The sequence below is a fragment of the Geotrypetes seraphini genome, chromosome 3, assembly GCF_902459505.1.
Source record: "Geotrypetes seraphini chromosome 3, aGeoSer1.1, whole genome shotgun sequence".
Taxonomy (NCBI): domain Eukaryota; kingdom Metazoa; phylum Chordata; class Amphibia; order Gymnophiona; family Dermophiidae; genus Geotrypetes; species Geotrypetes seraphini.
The window spans coordinates 342,021,149-342,038,485 of record NC_047086.1 but is presented as its reverse complement, the minus strand read 5'-3'; the positions used below and the strand labels follow the sequence as shown (position 1 = coordinate 342,038,485).

Genomic DNA, 17,337 nt, shown 5'->3' with positions numbered 1-17,337 from the left:
CAGTCCCATTCCGTTCCTCCCCCTTCCCCCCAAAAGCACCCCAATGTCAAAAATTCAAAAGAGCACTTCGGGCTCCATGGGACAAGCTATCCCAAACAGAAGTCCAAATGGCCTGGAATTTTCTCTAACGGCCAGACCACAATTCTTAACATCCAAATACTCACACACTTCTCCCTCAATATTTGCGGGGGTTAGGAGCAGAGCCGGCCCGCGAATATTGAAAATTCGCGAATAACATTTTAGCCAGCTCTGAACCACCCCCGCCTTCCCGGACCTTACCTGGTGGGCTAACAGGCTTTCGGGGCAGGAGCGATCTTCCTACGCTCCTGCCTTGTGCAGATCACTCATACAAAATGGCTGTGGGGAGTTCCCGGCATAGTCTCGAGAGACTACGGGAACTCTCGAGACTACGATGGGAACTCCCCACAGCCATTTTATATGAGTGATCTGCATGGGGCAGGAGCGTAGGAAGATTGCTCCTGCCCCAAAAGCCCGCTAGACCACCAGGTAAGGTCTGGGGAAGACCAGCATGCAGCATTTCTTTTCTTTTCTCCCTCCCCCCCAAAAAAATAAATCATGAATAACCGAATCTGCGGATACTGAAACCGCAGATTCGGAGGGAGAAGTGTACTTTTTAACAAGGTAAATAGTTCATTTTTCCACATAGTAATGGTAGTTACCTCTGCCTGCTGCCACAGTAAAAGTATGCATTTCCTAGCCAACAAAGAAGCTTTTTGCAGTAACAAAGAATTACCCTCACTGACGTGATATATGTGAGTCTGTCAAGTTAGGCCACTACCCTTACACCAGCTCTGGCAGTAGACCTCCAACTGGCTCCATATGCTGCAAACAGTGGAAAATAGTAAAGAGGGGGAGGTGAGGGGGAGGTCCGCCCCGGGCACCATCTTCCTCAGGATGCTGGCACCTCTCCTCCTCTCTGCCCCCCTTCCCAATCCTTCCCCTGTTGAACGTGCACCCCTTGAGTGTGAGCAGCCACCAACTTACTGCCCACATCGGCTTCGGCGCCATCTCTGACGTCACTTCCAGGACCCACACCTACAAAGTGATGTCAGAGAGGGCGCCAAAGCCAACGCGGGCAGGAAGTTGGTGGCTGTTCACGCCCAAGTGAAAAAGGTACGGGGAAGCGGCGCATGTGTGCGGTGGGGGTGGGGAAGAGGGCGGTGGAGGAGCACCACCGCCCCAGGCACCGTTCATTCTCGTTACGCCACTGGCTACAAACCTGACAACACACACTACTGCATCATCACCATTCGAGACCTGTCAGTAGACATGGTGGGAGCCTGTCTCATGGCTGCTGATCACCATATACCATATTTGTCGGCGTATCGGACCAGCAGCTTATAAGACGCACCCCCTTATTTATATACAGTTTTAAGAAAAAAATAATAATTTTCTACATTTTTTCATGAATTTCCATAATGATTTACTATACAAATTTTATAGTTATTTATGTCTGCAAAAAACACTGTAGTTAGGTACCTTTTAATCTTCATCCTCAAAACCTAGAAACAACATGACGCATGTGTAAAGTGCATACTTGTGAGACCTCGCAGCGTCTGAGAGAGAGCAAAAACAGAGTGACAGTATATTAATATAAACCAGAAGTTTTAGACTAACTGAAATTTCAACTCATAATTTTGATTACCGGCGCATAAGACGCACCCCATATTTTAAGTGTATTTTGAGGGGGAAAAAAAGCGTGTCCTCTATGCCAGCAAATACGGTATATAATTTGTTCCTGAACTGAGAGCATTTTCTAAAGCTGATAGGCCATCACACCCTTTCTTTCTCTCTCTCTCCTCCCAACCTTCTCTCCCCCCCCCCCACGCAGGTGCCCCTCTCTTTCCTTCCAATCTCCTCTCCTGCTGTTTCTGCTGCTCTACTTTCCATAATGCTTCTCCAGCTCTCTTCCTCCCTCCCTCCCTCTCTCCCTCCATCCCTGATGTTTCTCCAGCCCTCTCCCTGATGTTTCTCCAGCCCCCTTCATGCTGCTTCTTGAATCCTCCATCCCCCCTCCATGTTATTTCTCCAGCACCCCTCCCTCCCTCCATGCTGTTTCTCCAGCCCTCCTCCAACACTGCTTCAGTTTACGACCCCTTTAGCTCCCAACTCCCCTACCTACCTCCTCCCCGAGCCTGGCTGCTGTAATTGAATCTTCTGGCAGTTGGCAGCAGCACTGAAGTAAGCCTGCTACCGCTAGCCTGCCTCATTAGCCATGTCTTTGAAAGTCCCGCCTACACAAGAACAGGAAGGTGCTGCAGAGAGGCGGCTTCCAGGGCAGGAAGGCGGTAGCAGGCTTACTTCATTGCTACTGCCGGCTGCCCAATGATTAAAGTACAGCAGTTGGGCCCAGGAAGGTGGTAGGTGGGGGAGTTGGGAGAGCCAACTAAACCTGGACAGACTCCCCCATTTTTTAAAAACCATCCGGGCACCTGGACAGTCCTCGAAAAAGAGGCATGTCTGGGTTTTCCCAGAAATCTGGTAACCCTAGCCTAGAAGACATATTTTATTCTCTCCCATCTTAGAAGTGAAATAAATGCTGATGTCTTAACAGACTGACTTTAGGATTGCTGACACACATACCTTTGTGTGCTGGTTATGCCACATAAAACATTCATGTCTCCTGTAGTTGAGAACAGGCAGGCTGATTCTGTTCTGAAAATATTTGTAAAATTGAGATTTCCTATCTTGGATGATTCCAGCAGCATTTTTCTCACATATCAGTTTTTCCACATGTTTACCACCATAGGACTTTTCAGGGACCCCTGAAGAAGACTATCTTGTCGAAACGTAGACCGTGCTGGCTCCTACGCTTTCAGCGGACTAGTTCCTATAGGTTTTTTATGTGGATCATTTTATTTTTATGTGGATTGCTTTATTGTACTTTTGGAACTTTGACATAATAAAGTCCATTTCAGGAATACTGTATTGTCACTCCACAGTGTTCTTTTTGGTTTCTTCTGGATTTTTTCTCTGTGGATATCTTAGGGTCAATTTTCTTTGGGTTTTGTCAATTTTGGTTTCTACATCCTTTATAAAATGGGACTGTAAATGAGTGCACTTGTAATTAAATTAATGGAGGGGGAATTCTCAGGGAATATTGTCTTTGCTCACAACACTATGCTGGTAGTTTCCCTGAGGTGATAGTCTATCTAAATGATACTAAAAGCTTATAATAACCATGGACTAACACCAAATGTTTAGCACACTCTGTCTAATACATCTTTAAATATAAGAAAGTGGCGGTAGTCTCGGTCTGGCAACTCTCTTCAGGCCTCAGTCACATACCTGAGGCATAGCATAGCCAGCGGGCCTCAGGAACCACCAGCATAGAGTCCCCTCTTAGAGAGTCTTTGCCAGGAACCATTAACCCTCTTGGGAATTCATTTTTATACTCTTTTGGACTCAGGTCCTATCTGGGAAGATGAAGCTTTCCATGCCTCTTGTTCTCACCTCTTGACCTGAACATCTCCAGAAACATCCTCGACTTTACTTCAAGGAAATTCCAGGAACCTTGGCTCCTCGCTGGTGACCCCCAGAATGTTTGGGCACCAAGTAGTCTAAAAGGACCAGCATGCCCCAGATTAGGCTCCAAGCTGGAACATGTAATGATAAGTCTCAGTTGTATCAGTTCAGTGTTTCACTGATAAGACACTGAAGGAGCAGAAGTAGGCCAGAGGTTTTTCCCTGTTTCAGGCACAGATCTGAATTAGCAGGTGAAATGTATTCAGCTTTTGTGCAAGCTTTAACCCTTTCAGGGGGCAGTTTTATAAGGAGTTGTCTAGTCTTTGGCCCTAAAAATGTGTGGAAATGCCAGTATGTTAGTCATCTATGTGTGTATATGACCTCATATAAAATACCCTTTGGCAGGGAAGTATGCACCTATGTTTCATAGCGCATACTTTCACTGTGGGTGTGCACAGGGGTAGAGTCTGTTCTTATAAACAGATTACAAAATCCCTTCAATTATGAACTTATATTTACAGCAGGCATGGAGCATGTGGCAGTGCTAATGCCCGTAAGACTTGTAACCGGCACTAAAGACTTCCAGCGGGACTCCACAGTGCCCCTAGTAGTTACAGATAAAATTGCACCGGCATGTGACCCAGTATGGAGTCACCTTGCAGACACTGCATTAATTTGAGTTAAACAAACAATAACCAGAACCAATACACAAAGCTCTAGGGTTGGTTCTCCAAAAGAAAATTTAATTGTCAGAATGGCCAAAATTCAAAACAAATAATGCAACTTGCAAAACCCAAAGAAAAAAAATACCCAGGAAAACTCTGGGCAAAGTTCAGGATTTTCTCCTCACCAAGATCAGTACTCTGCTGTGTGATTCTGCTCTCCACAGAGCTTCTTTTCAAAAAGGCTTCCAAAGCCTACTCCTTAGCAGCTTGCAAAAGAGTTCAGCTCTCTGCTATGCTGCACCAAACACTCAAAACAGGTTTTTTTTAATAGCAAAGCCTCCAGCATATCTTTCAACACTGCTGGGAATAGGGGAATGCCTCAAGTTTGCCTTCCACAAGCACAACAGCTTTCAAAAAATCCCGCCCAGTTGTTGGCAAACTTCTCCCCACTAAAAAGGCACTCTCAGCTTCATTAAACAAAAAATGCAAAGAATCAAATAGTGCAGCAACCAAAATCTCATAGTTCAAACAGTCCATAAAACTGGCAGGAAAACAAAACCACGTCAGCCAAAATAGAAAACACAAAACTCAAGCTTTGAAAAGGCTTGCAAAGCCTCTTGCCTTTCCTTGCAGCTTCAACACACACACAGGTTTGTGTGGCTGCTAATGGTGGTGTGGATCCAGCCTCTTCCACACCCAGGTCTAAGGCATTACCCTAGCTTTAGCCAGCACTGCTCTACTTGGGAAGAGGCCCATGACTTCCCTCTCACCTCCTCTCCCAGGAGCAAACTACTGGCCTTTCATGGGGGAGGAGCCATGCCCTGCTCTAACTGAGCCTGCTCTCCCACCTGGGCTTCTCTCTGGCTCCCCCGGTGGACACTAAGGAAATCACAGGGACCAAGGCAGGCATGGAGTCTGACTGGTCACAGCAGTGGCATACCAAGGGGGGGGGGGGGGCGGTCCGCCCCAGGTGCCAGCCCTGAGAGGGTGTTCCCGGCCTTGCCGCTCAGTCCCCCCCCCCCACGCCCGAAGGACCGCTCGCCCCACTGACCTTCCAGCACACCTATGAAGCAGCCCGCAGCAGGATCGCGACGTCAGCAATCCCTGAGCTGCTTGGGCGCTGCTTCCAGTGCCGCAGTCCCGCCCCTCCTCTGACGTCAGAGGAGAGGGCGGGACCGCGGCGCAGGAAGCCGCTCCTAAGCAGCGCAGGGCTAGCTGACGTCGCGATCCTGCTGCGGCTGCTTCATAGGTAGTGCGGGGAGGCCAGGGGGGCGAACGGTCCTTCGGGGTGGGTCGGGGCATCAGGCCTTCAGGGTGGGGCGGGCGGGCAGGCAGGCAGGCAGGCCTTCAAGGGGGAGGGGGGTGACAGGCAGGCAGGCCTTCAAGGGGGGGTTGCAGGCCTTCGGGGGGGTGCAGACCTTCAAGGGGGGGACAGGCCTTCAAGGGGGGACAGGCAGGCAGGCCTTCAAGGGGGGGACAGGCCTACAAGGGGGGGGACAGGCCTACAAGGGGGTGGGACAGGCCTTCAAGGGGGGGACAGGCCTTCAGGGGAGGTGCAGGCCTTCGGGGGGTGCCGACCTTCAAGGGGGTGCAGGCCTTCAAGGGGGGGACAGGCAGGCAGGCCTTCAAGTGGGGGGACAGGCCTTCAAGGGAGGACAGGCAGGCAGGCCTTCAGGGGGGGACAGGCCTTCAAGGGGGGGACAGGCCTTCAGGGGTGCAGGCCTTCGGGGGGGTGCAGACCTTCAAGGGGGGGGACAGGCCTTCAAGGGGGGGACAGGCCTACAAGGGGGTGGGACAGGCCTACAAGGGGGGTGCAGGCCTTCAAGGGGGACAGGCAGACCTTTAAGGGGGGACAGGCCTTTGGGGGGGACCCTGGTTTAGAAGTACACAGAGGGAAGGGGGTGTTCAAAGAGACGTGCATATGCCAAACTTTGGGGGGGGAAAGAAATAATGGGTCTGAAAATAGAGGAGAGGGAGAGAGATGATGGACCATGGGATTTAGGGAGGGAAGGAACAGAAAGGGAGAGAAATTGGACACAAGGGATGGTGTGGAGGAGGGATAGAGATACTGGATAGAAGGGTAATTGGGAAAAGAAAGGGAGAGATGGTGGACTCTGGGGTGGTGGGGAAAGAGGGAGAAATGCTGGATGAAAGGGTAGTTAAGAAAAGATGGATCTGTGGAGGGAGATGAAAAAAAGGAAAGATACCAGACTTCCTGGGGAGGGAAGGGAAATGGAAAGGGAGGACAGAGTTGGCAGATGGACGGTTAGCATGCAGAAAGGAGACCCTGGCAAGCAAGTTATCGGAAGAAAACCAGAGCCTTGGACCAACAAGATTTGAAATATAACCAGACAACAAAAGGTAGAAAAATTAATTTTATTTTCTGTTTTGTGATTATAATATGTCAGATTTGAAATGTGTATCCTGCCAGAGCTGGTGTTGGACTGCAAACGTGAGCTAGGATTTAACAGAGAGAGGAAAAGTCCTTTTTGTTTCTTTATTTTATTTACACCATAGCGCCAGTGTGGTTAGGAGAAGCCAAAGGGGGTGAAAAAGCTATAAAACCCACCAGGAGTTTTGAAAAAAATCACCCAACTGGGCAGGAAAATTGAATTGAAAAACCAAGTCAATAGGCTGAATCGAATCGAAATTTTTTTTTCCTGAATCTGGCAGCATTAGTTTGTGCTACTGACTTAGACTTTAGGACCTGGGATTTATAATGCAAGTGAAACGAGGATTTGGTCAGACTTTTGAAGGGTCTGCAGAAAAAAAATATTGTATAGGCCGGGGACATGAGACAGCAGGAAATGGGAACTTTTCTTCCTTCTATTTTTGTGAATGGAAAGGCTGAGGATGTCAGAGAGTTCAGTTAAAATATGTGCTTTATAAGAAAATATAATAATGTGTTTTATAAAGTTTATAGCATAGCTGGCCTACCCAGTGAGGTGTTCCTAGTGGTGGTGGTGGCAGCGTGTCAATGTGTTGAGAGGAAGAGGTGGTCTGGGAAATTCTGCTGAGCAAACTCCGGGCCCATTTCCACCCCCCAGTTAGTCCACTCCACTCAACTGGTTCACACACTGAGTGGGTCTTTGGGTGTTGTTTTGGAATCTCTTCCAGTGGTTTATCAGTATCTCCTTCTGGTCCAAGGAAGGAAACTTTGTTATCCTTAGCATTGACCTACAGAATATGTTTGTACAACACTGCTTGTGTGGCATTAGGCTATGTAGTGATCGAAAGAAATAAACAGACCTTTGCACATTTTTGCACTATATGGTGGGTGTATGAGGAGATTCACATTTCCTGCACAGCTAAGTCCATGTGAAGTTACCTTTTGCTGTATTTGACATCTAGCAAGGTCTCTGTTTGAAAGGAAAGATCTAAACTTAAAAATGAAGTGGCCAGAAGTTATGGTAAAAGCAGATAGTGTAGCTGGTTTTAAGAAAGATTTGGACAAATTTCTGGAGTAAAAGTCCATAATCTGTTATTAAGACATGGGGGAAGTGTCTGCTTGCCCTGGATCGGTAGCATGGAATGTTGCTACTCTTTGGGTTTTGACCAGGTATTACCGTAGTGTCCTGGATTGGCTACCATGAGAATGGGCTACTGGGCATGATGGACCATTGGTCTGACCCAGTTAGGCTATTCTTATGTTATGTTCTCATCTGTAGGGGCCTTTGTTTTCACTTTTTATTTTAATGTATTTTTTTTCTGGGAACTTATCAATGTTTTTTTATAATGGAAGAGAATTAATGTGTGTGGGATGAGGGGGTAACTAATTTCTTCAGCTAAATAATTCAATCCACTTCAAACAGACATAGGAGAACTCACGCACCATTCACACACCCTCCAACCAAAAACGTCAAAAGAAAAAAACTGTTCGACAACCTCCTAGCCATTCGAGCTGCAACACTCGACCCCCAACTCTACAACCAATTGACATCGACCATAGACTGCAAAACCTTCAAAAAAAAATAAAAACCTTTCTATTCAAAAAACACATAAAACCGAACTAACACAATCAGAACTGTCCCAAACATCACCTGCAACTACTCCATATGTACTTCTGATGTCATGACAATTCAGACATAATTTATGTTATGTTATGTTTGGAATATAAGAAAATTTTCACTGCCTGTTCTATTCTGACCATTTATTACGTTTCATGGTCATTACAAAAAATATTTTTTTCCATTGGGGGGGGAGGGGGTCAAAAAATGATGGGCCCCGGGTGCCACATACCCTAGGTACGCCACTGGGTCACAGACTACGTGCTTTTTCACAGCTACGCATCATCTTGACTTTATAAAATTGGCTAAAATAGACATCTAACAATGTATGTCAACTAGGCCTGACTTTGTAAAATTACCCCTCATACCCCAAAATTCTAAATATGGTGTCTAAAAATTTGGCACCGAACAAACCATCATTTAGCGCAATTCTATAAAAGGTACCCACTGTATATAGAATAATGCTTAGCGGCTGTATGCGGCATAACATTAAGGCCCTCCCATTTGGGCCAAGGAAAACCAGGCCTAAATACCTGCACCTAAGTTGTGTGTGGATCAGGCATATTCTATAACAATGCACCTAACTTTTAGGCATGCCCACGATCTGCCTATGCTCCTCCTCTGGCCATGTCCCCTTTTCAGATTTACGCACTACATGCGATACACACCACTTTATAGACTGCGCCTACACAGTTGTGTGCATACCTTTTAATGACTGCTAATTAGCATCAGTTATTAGTGTTAATTGCAAATTATCAGCATCGATTGGCTTGCTGAACAATTAAGTTGCATGCGCAAACTGGCAAAATGCACCGATTTGCACATGCAACTTAATGTGCACTAAACACACATGGGCAGTGGTGTAGTTAGGGTAAGTGGCACCTGGGGTGCTGGTGCCCAACCCTCTTCACCCCCCTGCCATGCGCCCCCCCCACTTCCGTTCCCCATACCTTTTTAATTTTCCAGGCGAGAACAACAGCACGAACTGGCTGCCCGCATCTTGTCGGCTATCTCTCTGAATCACTTCCTAGGCCCAGGCCCGGAAGTGATGTCAGAGACAGGTGACACCGATGCAGGCAACAAGTTCATAATACTGCTCGCACAGGAAAAATTAAAAAGGTACGAGGGAAGGATAGAACAGGGCAGGATCGGGAAAAAGGGGGTGGGGAGGAGGATAGGTGCCTGCACCCAGGGCGGACACCCCCCGCACCCCCATTACTACACCAGTGCACAAGGGAACACAGAAATTACATTACATTATTGACTTTTATTCCACCATTACCTTGCGGTTCAAGGCAGATTACAAAAGATGTTATCTGGACAATTCCAGAAGAGTTACATAGTTGAGCGGGTTATTTGGGGGGATTGAAATGCTTCCTGTGGAGTTAGTTTGTCTTGATGGATTTCTTGAATAGCAGGGTTTTTATTTCTTTTCTGAAAGTTTTGTAGACTGGCGTCATGATCAGTAGATTGGATAGTTGGTGGTCAAGTTTCGCTGCCTGCGTGGCCAGTAGGCCATCGTACATTTTTTTACGTTTTACGTCTCTGATTGGAGGGGCCTAGTTGTGGCAGTTTGGATAAGCCTAGTTGTGGCAGTTTGGATAAGGCAGTTGTTCAAGTAGGCTGGGCTGTCTCCTTGAATAACCGCCTTATCCAAACTGCCACAACCAGGCTAAGGAGAGCCCAGACACCATTCACGCACCCTTTAATCAGAGACGTCAAATGCAAAAAAAGTACGATGGCCTACTGTTTGAATGAATGAATGAATGAAAAAAATAAACCTGCAGAAAAAAAAATCCTGAACTAAAAAGAAAAAAGATGACTGGTATGCATTACTCCTAAAACAGCACAGACAGAAAAGTACCTGTAATCCACTGTTAAAGCAGCTGGGTTCTTTGTTCCAAGCCCTTTGTCAGTGACACTGATATGCCGAAGGCTGCTGTTAGAGATGATGCTTTGGAAGGTGTCTTTGTTGTAAATGTGCCTGTTTGCTTACCATTCCTCTCCTGTGTTCTCTTTTTCTCTCGACCATTGTGTGAAACCAGATGGGCCCTACTGCGAGGGAAAGTTGGACGCATGGAGGGACCTTTTCAGGTCTCACTGGAACACGTTGCTGGTGGGAATGGAAGCATAGCTGCCGTTGACTCTTTCACGCTTAAAAACTGCTCCAAAGGTACTGAACTATAGGATTTTTGTTTAGTTTGGGTTTTGTTTCTTTTTTTTTATTTTTTGCATTCTGACGCAGGGATAAAGGCTTGGACAGAGTGTGGCACCATGGTTAGAGCTTCAGTCTCAGCACCCTGAGGTTATAGGTGATCCTGGGCGAGTCACTTAGGGCTCCTTTACGAAGGCGCATTAGGGCCTTAACGTGCGGAATAGTGTTTCAAGTTTCAAGTTTCAAGTTTATTAACTTTTTAATATACCGACCATCACCAAGTGATGCCGCGCACGCTAGCCGCTGCGCCTCCTCTTGAGCAGGCGGTAGTTTTTCGGCTAGCACATGGTATAGCGTGCACTAATCCAGTGCGTGTGTTAAAAACACTAGCGCACCTTTGTAAAAGGAGCCCTTAATCCTCCACTGCTCCAGGTACATTAGATAGACTATGAGCCTGCCGGGACAAATAGGGAAAATGCTTGAGTACCTGATTTGTAACTGAGCTCCTTTGGGAGGATGGGCTAAAAAATTAAATGAATGAATGAATTTTATAAGTGACTTGAGCATGTAGAACAGTGTTTGAAACATGCAAATGGACACTTAGAAAATTGCCCTGGCATACACAGCAGGCTTAGAAAACTATAGTACATAAGAACATAAGAACATAAGCAGTGCCTCTGCCGGGTCAGACCACAGGTCCATCCTGCCCAGCAGTCCGCTCCCGCGGCGGCCCAAACAGGTCAAGACCTGTCTGAATCATCAGAAGGGGCTCCCTTGCCACCTTGGTTTCCCATTTAAGTCCTGCCTTCCTATCGAAGTCCTAGCCCTCCGGTCTTGCACATGCACGACCTGGTTGGTTTGTACTCATTACCTGGGTAACTTCCTATACTTGTGTTACATCCCAGCTCCTCCCTCAGTATCCCACGATCCCTTTATCCCTCAGGAATCCATCCAATCCCTTTTTGAATCCTTGTACCGTACTCTGCCTGATCACTTCTTCCGGTAGCGCATTCCAAGTGTCCACTACCCTTTGGGTGAAAAAGAACTTCCTTGCATTTGTTTTGAACCTGTCTCCCTTCAGTTTCTCCGAATGCCCCCTCGTACTTGCTTTCCCCTTCAGTCTGAAGAATCTGTCCCTATCCACCCTCTCTATGCCCCTCATGATCTTGAAGGTCTCTATCATATCTCCCCTGAGCCTCCTTTTTTCCAGAGAGAAGAGCCCCAGCCTATCCAACCTCTCGGCGTATGGGCAGTGTTCCAGCCCTCTTACCATTTTCGTTGCTCTCCTTTGGACTCTCTCAAGTACCGCCATGTCCTTCTTGAGGTGCGGCGACCAATATTGAACGCAGTATTCTAGATGTGGACGCACCATCGCTCGATACAATGGCATGATGACTTCCCGTGATCTGGATACTATGCCCTTCTTTATGATTCCCAGCATCCTGTTGGCTTTTTTAGAGGCTGCTGCGCACTGTGCAGATGGCTTCAGTGATGCATCTACCAGCACACCCAAGTCTCTCTCGAGTCTGCTGTCTCCCAACAATACCCCCCCCAATTTGTAGTTGAACAATGGGTTCTTTTTCCCTATATGCATGACCTTGCATTTGTCCACGTTGAAGCGCATTTGCCATTTGTTTGCCCAGTCTTCCAGCTTGTCCAGGTCCCTTTGCATGTCCTCACACTCCTCCCTGGTCCTAACTCTGCCGCACAGTTTGGTATCGTCTGCAAATTTTATAACCTCACATTTTGCCTCCTTTTCCAGGTCATTGATGAATATGTTAAAGAGTAAAGGCCCTAGCACCGATCCCTGTGGCACACCGCTCGTGACTCCCCGCCAGTCAGAATATTGACCTTTTACTCCAACCCTCTGCAGTCTACCCGACAACCAGTGCTTGATCCATCTGTGCACATCCCCTCCCACCCCGTGGTTCCACAGCTTCTTAAGCAGCCTTTCATGTGGCACCTTGTCGAAAGCCTTTTGAAAGTCGAGGTAAATGATGTCTATGGGCTCCCCATTGTCCACCCGACTGCTTATTCCCTCAAAGAAGTACAGAAGGTTCGTTAGGCACGACCTTCCCTTACAGAATCCATGCTGGCTTGTTCTCAGTAGGCCATTCCTCTCGATGTGCTCGCAAATGTCGTCCTTGATCATAGCTTCCACCATCTTCCCTATAATTGAAGTCAGGCTCACCGGCCTGTAGTTCCCGGGGTCACCCCTCGATCCCTTCTTGAAGATGGGTGTGACATTTGCCAATTTCCAGTCCTCTGGTACCTCACCAGTTTTCAAGGATAGGTTGCAAACATGTTGGATTGTGCCCGCTATTTCCTGTCTTAGTTCTTTTAGAACCCTTGGGTGGATCCCGTCCGGGCCTGGTGATTTGCCACATTTTAACCTGTCTATCTGTTTGAGGACATCCTCCCTACTTACCTCTATGTGCTCTAATTTTTCGGCCTGTTCCCCACTCATGAGCTCCTCTGAGTCTGGTATATTAGATGTGTCTTCGCTCGTGAAGACTGACGAGAAGAACGTGTTCAACCTCTCAGCTACCTCTTTTTCCTCCTTAATCACTCCCTTCCTGTCCCCATCGTCCAACGGCCCTACCTCCTCTCTCGCTGGTCGTTTCCCCTTAACGTAACTGAAGAATGCCTTGAAGTTTTTCGCCTCCCTGGCCAGCCCCTCTTCGTACTTCCCCTTTGCTAGTCTAACCTCCCGGTGGCATTCCTTTTGGCATTTCCTATGCGCCTGATGATTATCCTCTGTTGGGTCCTTTTTCCATCTCCGGAAAGATACTTTTTTGTCTTTTATCGCCCTCTTTACTTCTATTGACATCCAAACCGGGTCCTTTGATCGTTTGTTCTTGCAGCCTTTCCTGAAATTGGGGACATACATTCTCTGTGCTTCCTGCAGGGTGTCCCTGAATAGGGTCCAGGCGCTTCCCACAGTCTCCATCCTAGAGATTTTTTTGAGCTTCCTCCCCACCATTTCCCTCATAGCAACATAGTTCCCTTTCTTGAAGTTCAGCGCAGTTGTTGCGGTCCTCCTAACTATGGGTGTCCCTCTTTCTAATGTGAATTTGATCGTGTTGTGGTCACTGTTGCCTAGTGGTGCTCCCACTTCTACCTCTCTTGCAGGCCCCCCTAATCCGTTTAGGATGAGGTCAAGAGTAGTACCCCCTCGCGTCGGTTCTTTGACTAGTTGCTCCATGAAGCAGTCCTTCACAGTTTCTACAAATCCTGTCTCCCTAGTGCAGTTGGAGTGACCCGTACTCCAGTCAATCCCTGGGTAGTTGAAGTCCCCCATCACTGTTACACTTCCAGTCCTGCACTCCTGTCTCAATTCTGCTTCCAAGTCGTGTCCGACTCCCTCTGGCGTACCAGGTGGTCGATAGTACAGCCCCAGTTTTATGCCCGCACCCTTGTTTCCCGGTAATTTGACCCACAGCGATTCTAGCCCCTCTGCCTTCGTTGCCATATCCATCCCGACCGAGTGAATAGAGTCCTTTATATATAGTGCTATGCCTCCCCCCTTTTTGTGGGTCCTGTCCCTCCTATAGAGCTTGTACCCTGGCAGCGCTACATCCCATTGATTTTCCTCTGTCCACCAGGTTTCTACAATTCCAATTATATCCAGGTCCTCCCCCTTGGCCACGACTTCTAGTTCACCCATCTTGGCCGTGAGGCTTCTTGCATTTGCGTATAAGCATCGCAGGTCCCGTAGTTTTTCTTCCACCTCTGCATTTACCTGGGCCACTTGCCCTTGGATTTCTGGCAGTTTTCCCGCTCTCTGTGTTTCTGCTTTGCCCTCAGCCTTTACCTTCTTTGCTTTCAGCTTCCCCACATTCCTGCCACCCCACTTCCCCGCTTTTCCTCTGGAATTTCTAGTCCTACCGGCCCCCTCCTGGGCTATCATCCCTTGCGCCTCTGTTTGATCCCCCTCGCCTTGTGGTACCTCTATATTACCCTCGGCTTTCGCCCTTATGCCACCCAGTCCTCCTGTGTCCACAAGCCCCTTAGTCTTCTCCCAGCAAGCTCCCATTACCTGATGTTTCCCTCGCTGTCTGATTTGGAGATCTTCCGGTCCCTCTGTTTCCTCCCTGCAGTCAGCCCGTTCAGCATCTGTTCTGGATACTGTTGTCCGAAGCGTCAACATCAGATCAGCTGTCGGCTTTCCCCCTCTCCTCAGTTTAAAGCCCTCTCGATCTCCTTCCTCAAATTGGTTGCCAGTAGTCTGGTTCCCGCTGTGCTCAGGTGCAGGCCGTCCCGCCGGTAGAGCTTGCTCTTTCCCCAGAAGGACGTCCAGTTCCTCACGAAGCGGAAGCCCTCCTCCTGGCACCATCTCCTCAACCATGCATTCACAGCTTGGAGGTCTGCCTGCCTCTTTGCATCTGCTCTCGGCACAGGCAGGATCTCCGAGAATGCTATCCTCCGAGTGCTCCGCTTCAGCTTTTGTCCCAGGACCCTGAACTGGTCAGTCAGTGCGTCCATGCTGAAGTGCCTCCGGCTCACATCGTTTGTTCCGACGTGGATTATTACCGCAGTCTCCTCTGTCTCTGCTCCGTCCAGGATCCTCTCGATCCTGTCAGTGATGTCTCGTGTCTTGGCCCCTGGGAGACAAGTCACTAGCCGGTCCTCCCTTCCTCCAGCCACGTGACTGTCTACCTCTCTCAAGATCGAGTCTCCCACCACAATAGCAGACTTCCCTTTCCTCAGCAACCTCCTCTGCCTCAGGTCCGTGTCCTCGGTGTAGTGTGGTGTCTCTCCCTCGGGGTCCTGGTGAGTCGCGGTCTCCTCCTCTTGCGTTGTCCCTCCGCTAGGTCCTTCCCCGGTGTCGCCTTGTGGATCCTGGGTCTCGTCTACCGACATCCGTCTGTGCTGCTGCTGATCCCGTTCCTCCACCGTCCTATAGGCCTCCTCAATGAATCTCTCGAGGTCCCTCACCTGGTCCACAAAGATGCCTGCTCCATCTGTGTTCTGGGTAGACCAGCTCGTCTCCTCTGTGGTGCGCAGTTCCTCCAGTCCTTCTAGTTCCTGGACCCTGACCCTCAATCTGCCGACCTCCATCCTCAGGCTTTCCAGTTCCTGACACCGACTGCATATGTACTCCCGCCTTCCCAAAGGGAGGTAGTCGTACATATTGCACTCTGTGCAGTATACCGGAAAGTACCTCTGGGATCCTGGGTCCTCCATCGCTCTTGTGAAGTGCTGGTGTGCTCCTGCTGTGGGTAAGAGAGAGAGAAAAGAGAAAAAGAGGAAAGAGAAAGAGAAAAGGAAAAAAGAAGAAAAGGAAAAAAGAAGAGAAGGAAGTGAATTACTTGACGTTTCTGGCTCCCTCGCAAGGCTCCTTCGCAAAGGCGCTCTCGCTAAGGCGAGCGCCTTTGCCGCTCGCCTTCGCCGCGCGCCGAACAGCTGCGCGCTGTTGGCTCCTCCCCTTTTATGGGTGGAGTTAGTCTGGTGACGTCGGGGGGTAGGCGGAGCTAACTCTCGCCTCTTCCCCTCTCCGTGTACCGTCTGCCTCTCTCCCGGTCTGCTCTGCTACTTTGGAGTTCCTTTCTCCGCTCTACTCGCCGCCCTCTCTGTCCTCTCTCCGCTTCACTGCCTCCTCCGCTCTGCCTCCACTCACTCCTCCGCTGCCTGCTCCTTCCTCTCTCGCCCTGCTAGCCCTCTCACCGGTTCATTCTCCTCCCTGCACCGGCCTCTCTGTCTCCTCCGCTCTGCCCTCTGCTAGCGCTCTCCTCTAGCCGCACGTAGCCACGTGCTTGCCAGGCTCAGCTCACCCTGCAACTCCTTGGCTGGCCCAGCGCTGTGGATTCCTTCGTTGGCTCCTCCCCTTTTATGGGTGGAGTTAGTCTGGTGACGTCGGGGGGTAGGCGGAGCTAACTCTCGCCTCTTCCCCTCTCCGTGTACCGTCTGCCTCTCTCCCGGTCTGCTCTGCTACTTTGGAGTTCCTTTCTCCGCTCTACTCGCCGCCCTCTCTGTCCTCTCTCCGCTTCACTGCCTCCTCCGCTCTGCCTCCACTCACTCCTCCGCTGCCTGCTCCTTCCTCTCTCGCCCTGCTAGCCCTCTCACCGGTTCGTTCTCCTCCCTGCACCGGCCTCTCTGTCTCCTCCGCTCTGCCCTCTGCTAGCGCTCTCCTCTAGCCGCACGTAGCCACGTGCTTGCCAGGCTCAGCTCACCCTGCAACTCCTAGCTCTAGCATACCAATGGTGGAGTGGTGAGGGAAGTCTGCCCGAGGGCAGGCAGTGTGGGTGGGGATGCGTGGAGCAGTCGCAGGGCCACAATCTGCTTGTGTGCAGTTATCGGCTCCACTGGCCCCTGCCTCTGACATCAATATCCTGTTCAAGGACAGGGGACCTGCAGAGTCAATAGCTGCAGCCCCGCGACCACTCCATGCACACATCCCACCACTGCCTGGCGGAGGTGGTGTTCCACCCTTGGTGGCTGCCAAGCCAGGTACACCACTGCATATAAGCATTCCCAATGAGTACATTCATCATGAGTACAATGGGGGTGGAATCACACGTATGCTTCCATGTTATAAAATCCAGGCATATGAGCCAATTCCTGCCACCACATACATGCACAAAGTTATTTCAGCTTCACAGCAGGTGAAACTTTGTGCCACAAGCGTATAGCCTCATGGGGCGTCTTAAATAGGAAAGCATGGGTGTCAATCTGCCTTTCCCTGTGCCTTGTTATAAAATTGCCCTCTAAGTGGTGGCTGATTTCAGTTGTTTCTAATGTGTTGATACAGTACTTTAAAAGTTAATTAACAAGAGACTATTAAATATTATTAAGTACAGTTCAAGCAGACTATTGTGTAATATGCTTTGCTAGCAAATGATAATTACATTAAAACCTTAATGGAGACCTTTTGTTTTATTTATTGTGAGGCTGTTAATTAGCAAAAGACTACTAAATATTAGTGAATCTTGTTTAACAGCTTATTGTTATTCAATTAACTTTAAACACTAATTTACTAAATGCCAATATGTGTACTTAGATAAGCCTAATTTGAAACAATGAT

The 17,337-nt window shown here is 48.8% G+C and overlaps 1 protein-coding gene across 2 annotated transcripts in view; it reads left to right on the top strand.

Annotated features, from left to right (window-relative positions):
• Positions 1-17,337, top strand: part of ALK (ALK receptor tyrosine kinase) — a 792,617-nt gene that overhangs the window by 448,820 nt on the left and 326,460 nt on the right. For both annotated transcript variants that reach the window (XM_033937961.1, XM_033937960.1), the window contains exon 5: positions 10,204-10,331. In XM_033937961.1, the coding sequence (XP_033793852.1) occupies positions 10,204-10,331 (128 nt within the window). The remainder of the gene's footprint in view (positions 1-10,203; positions 10,332-17,337) is intronic.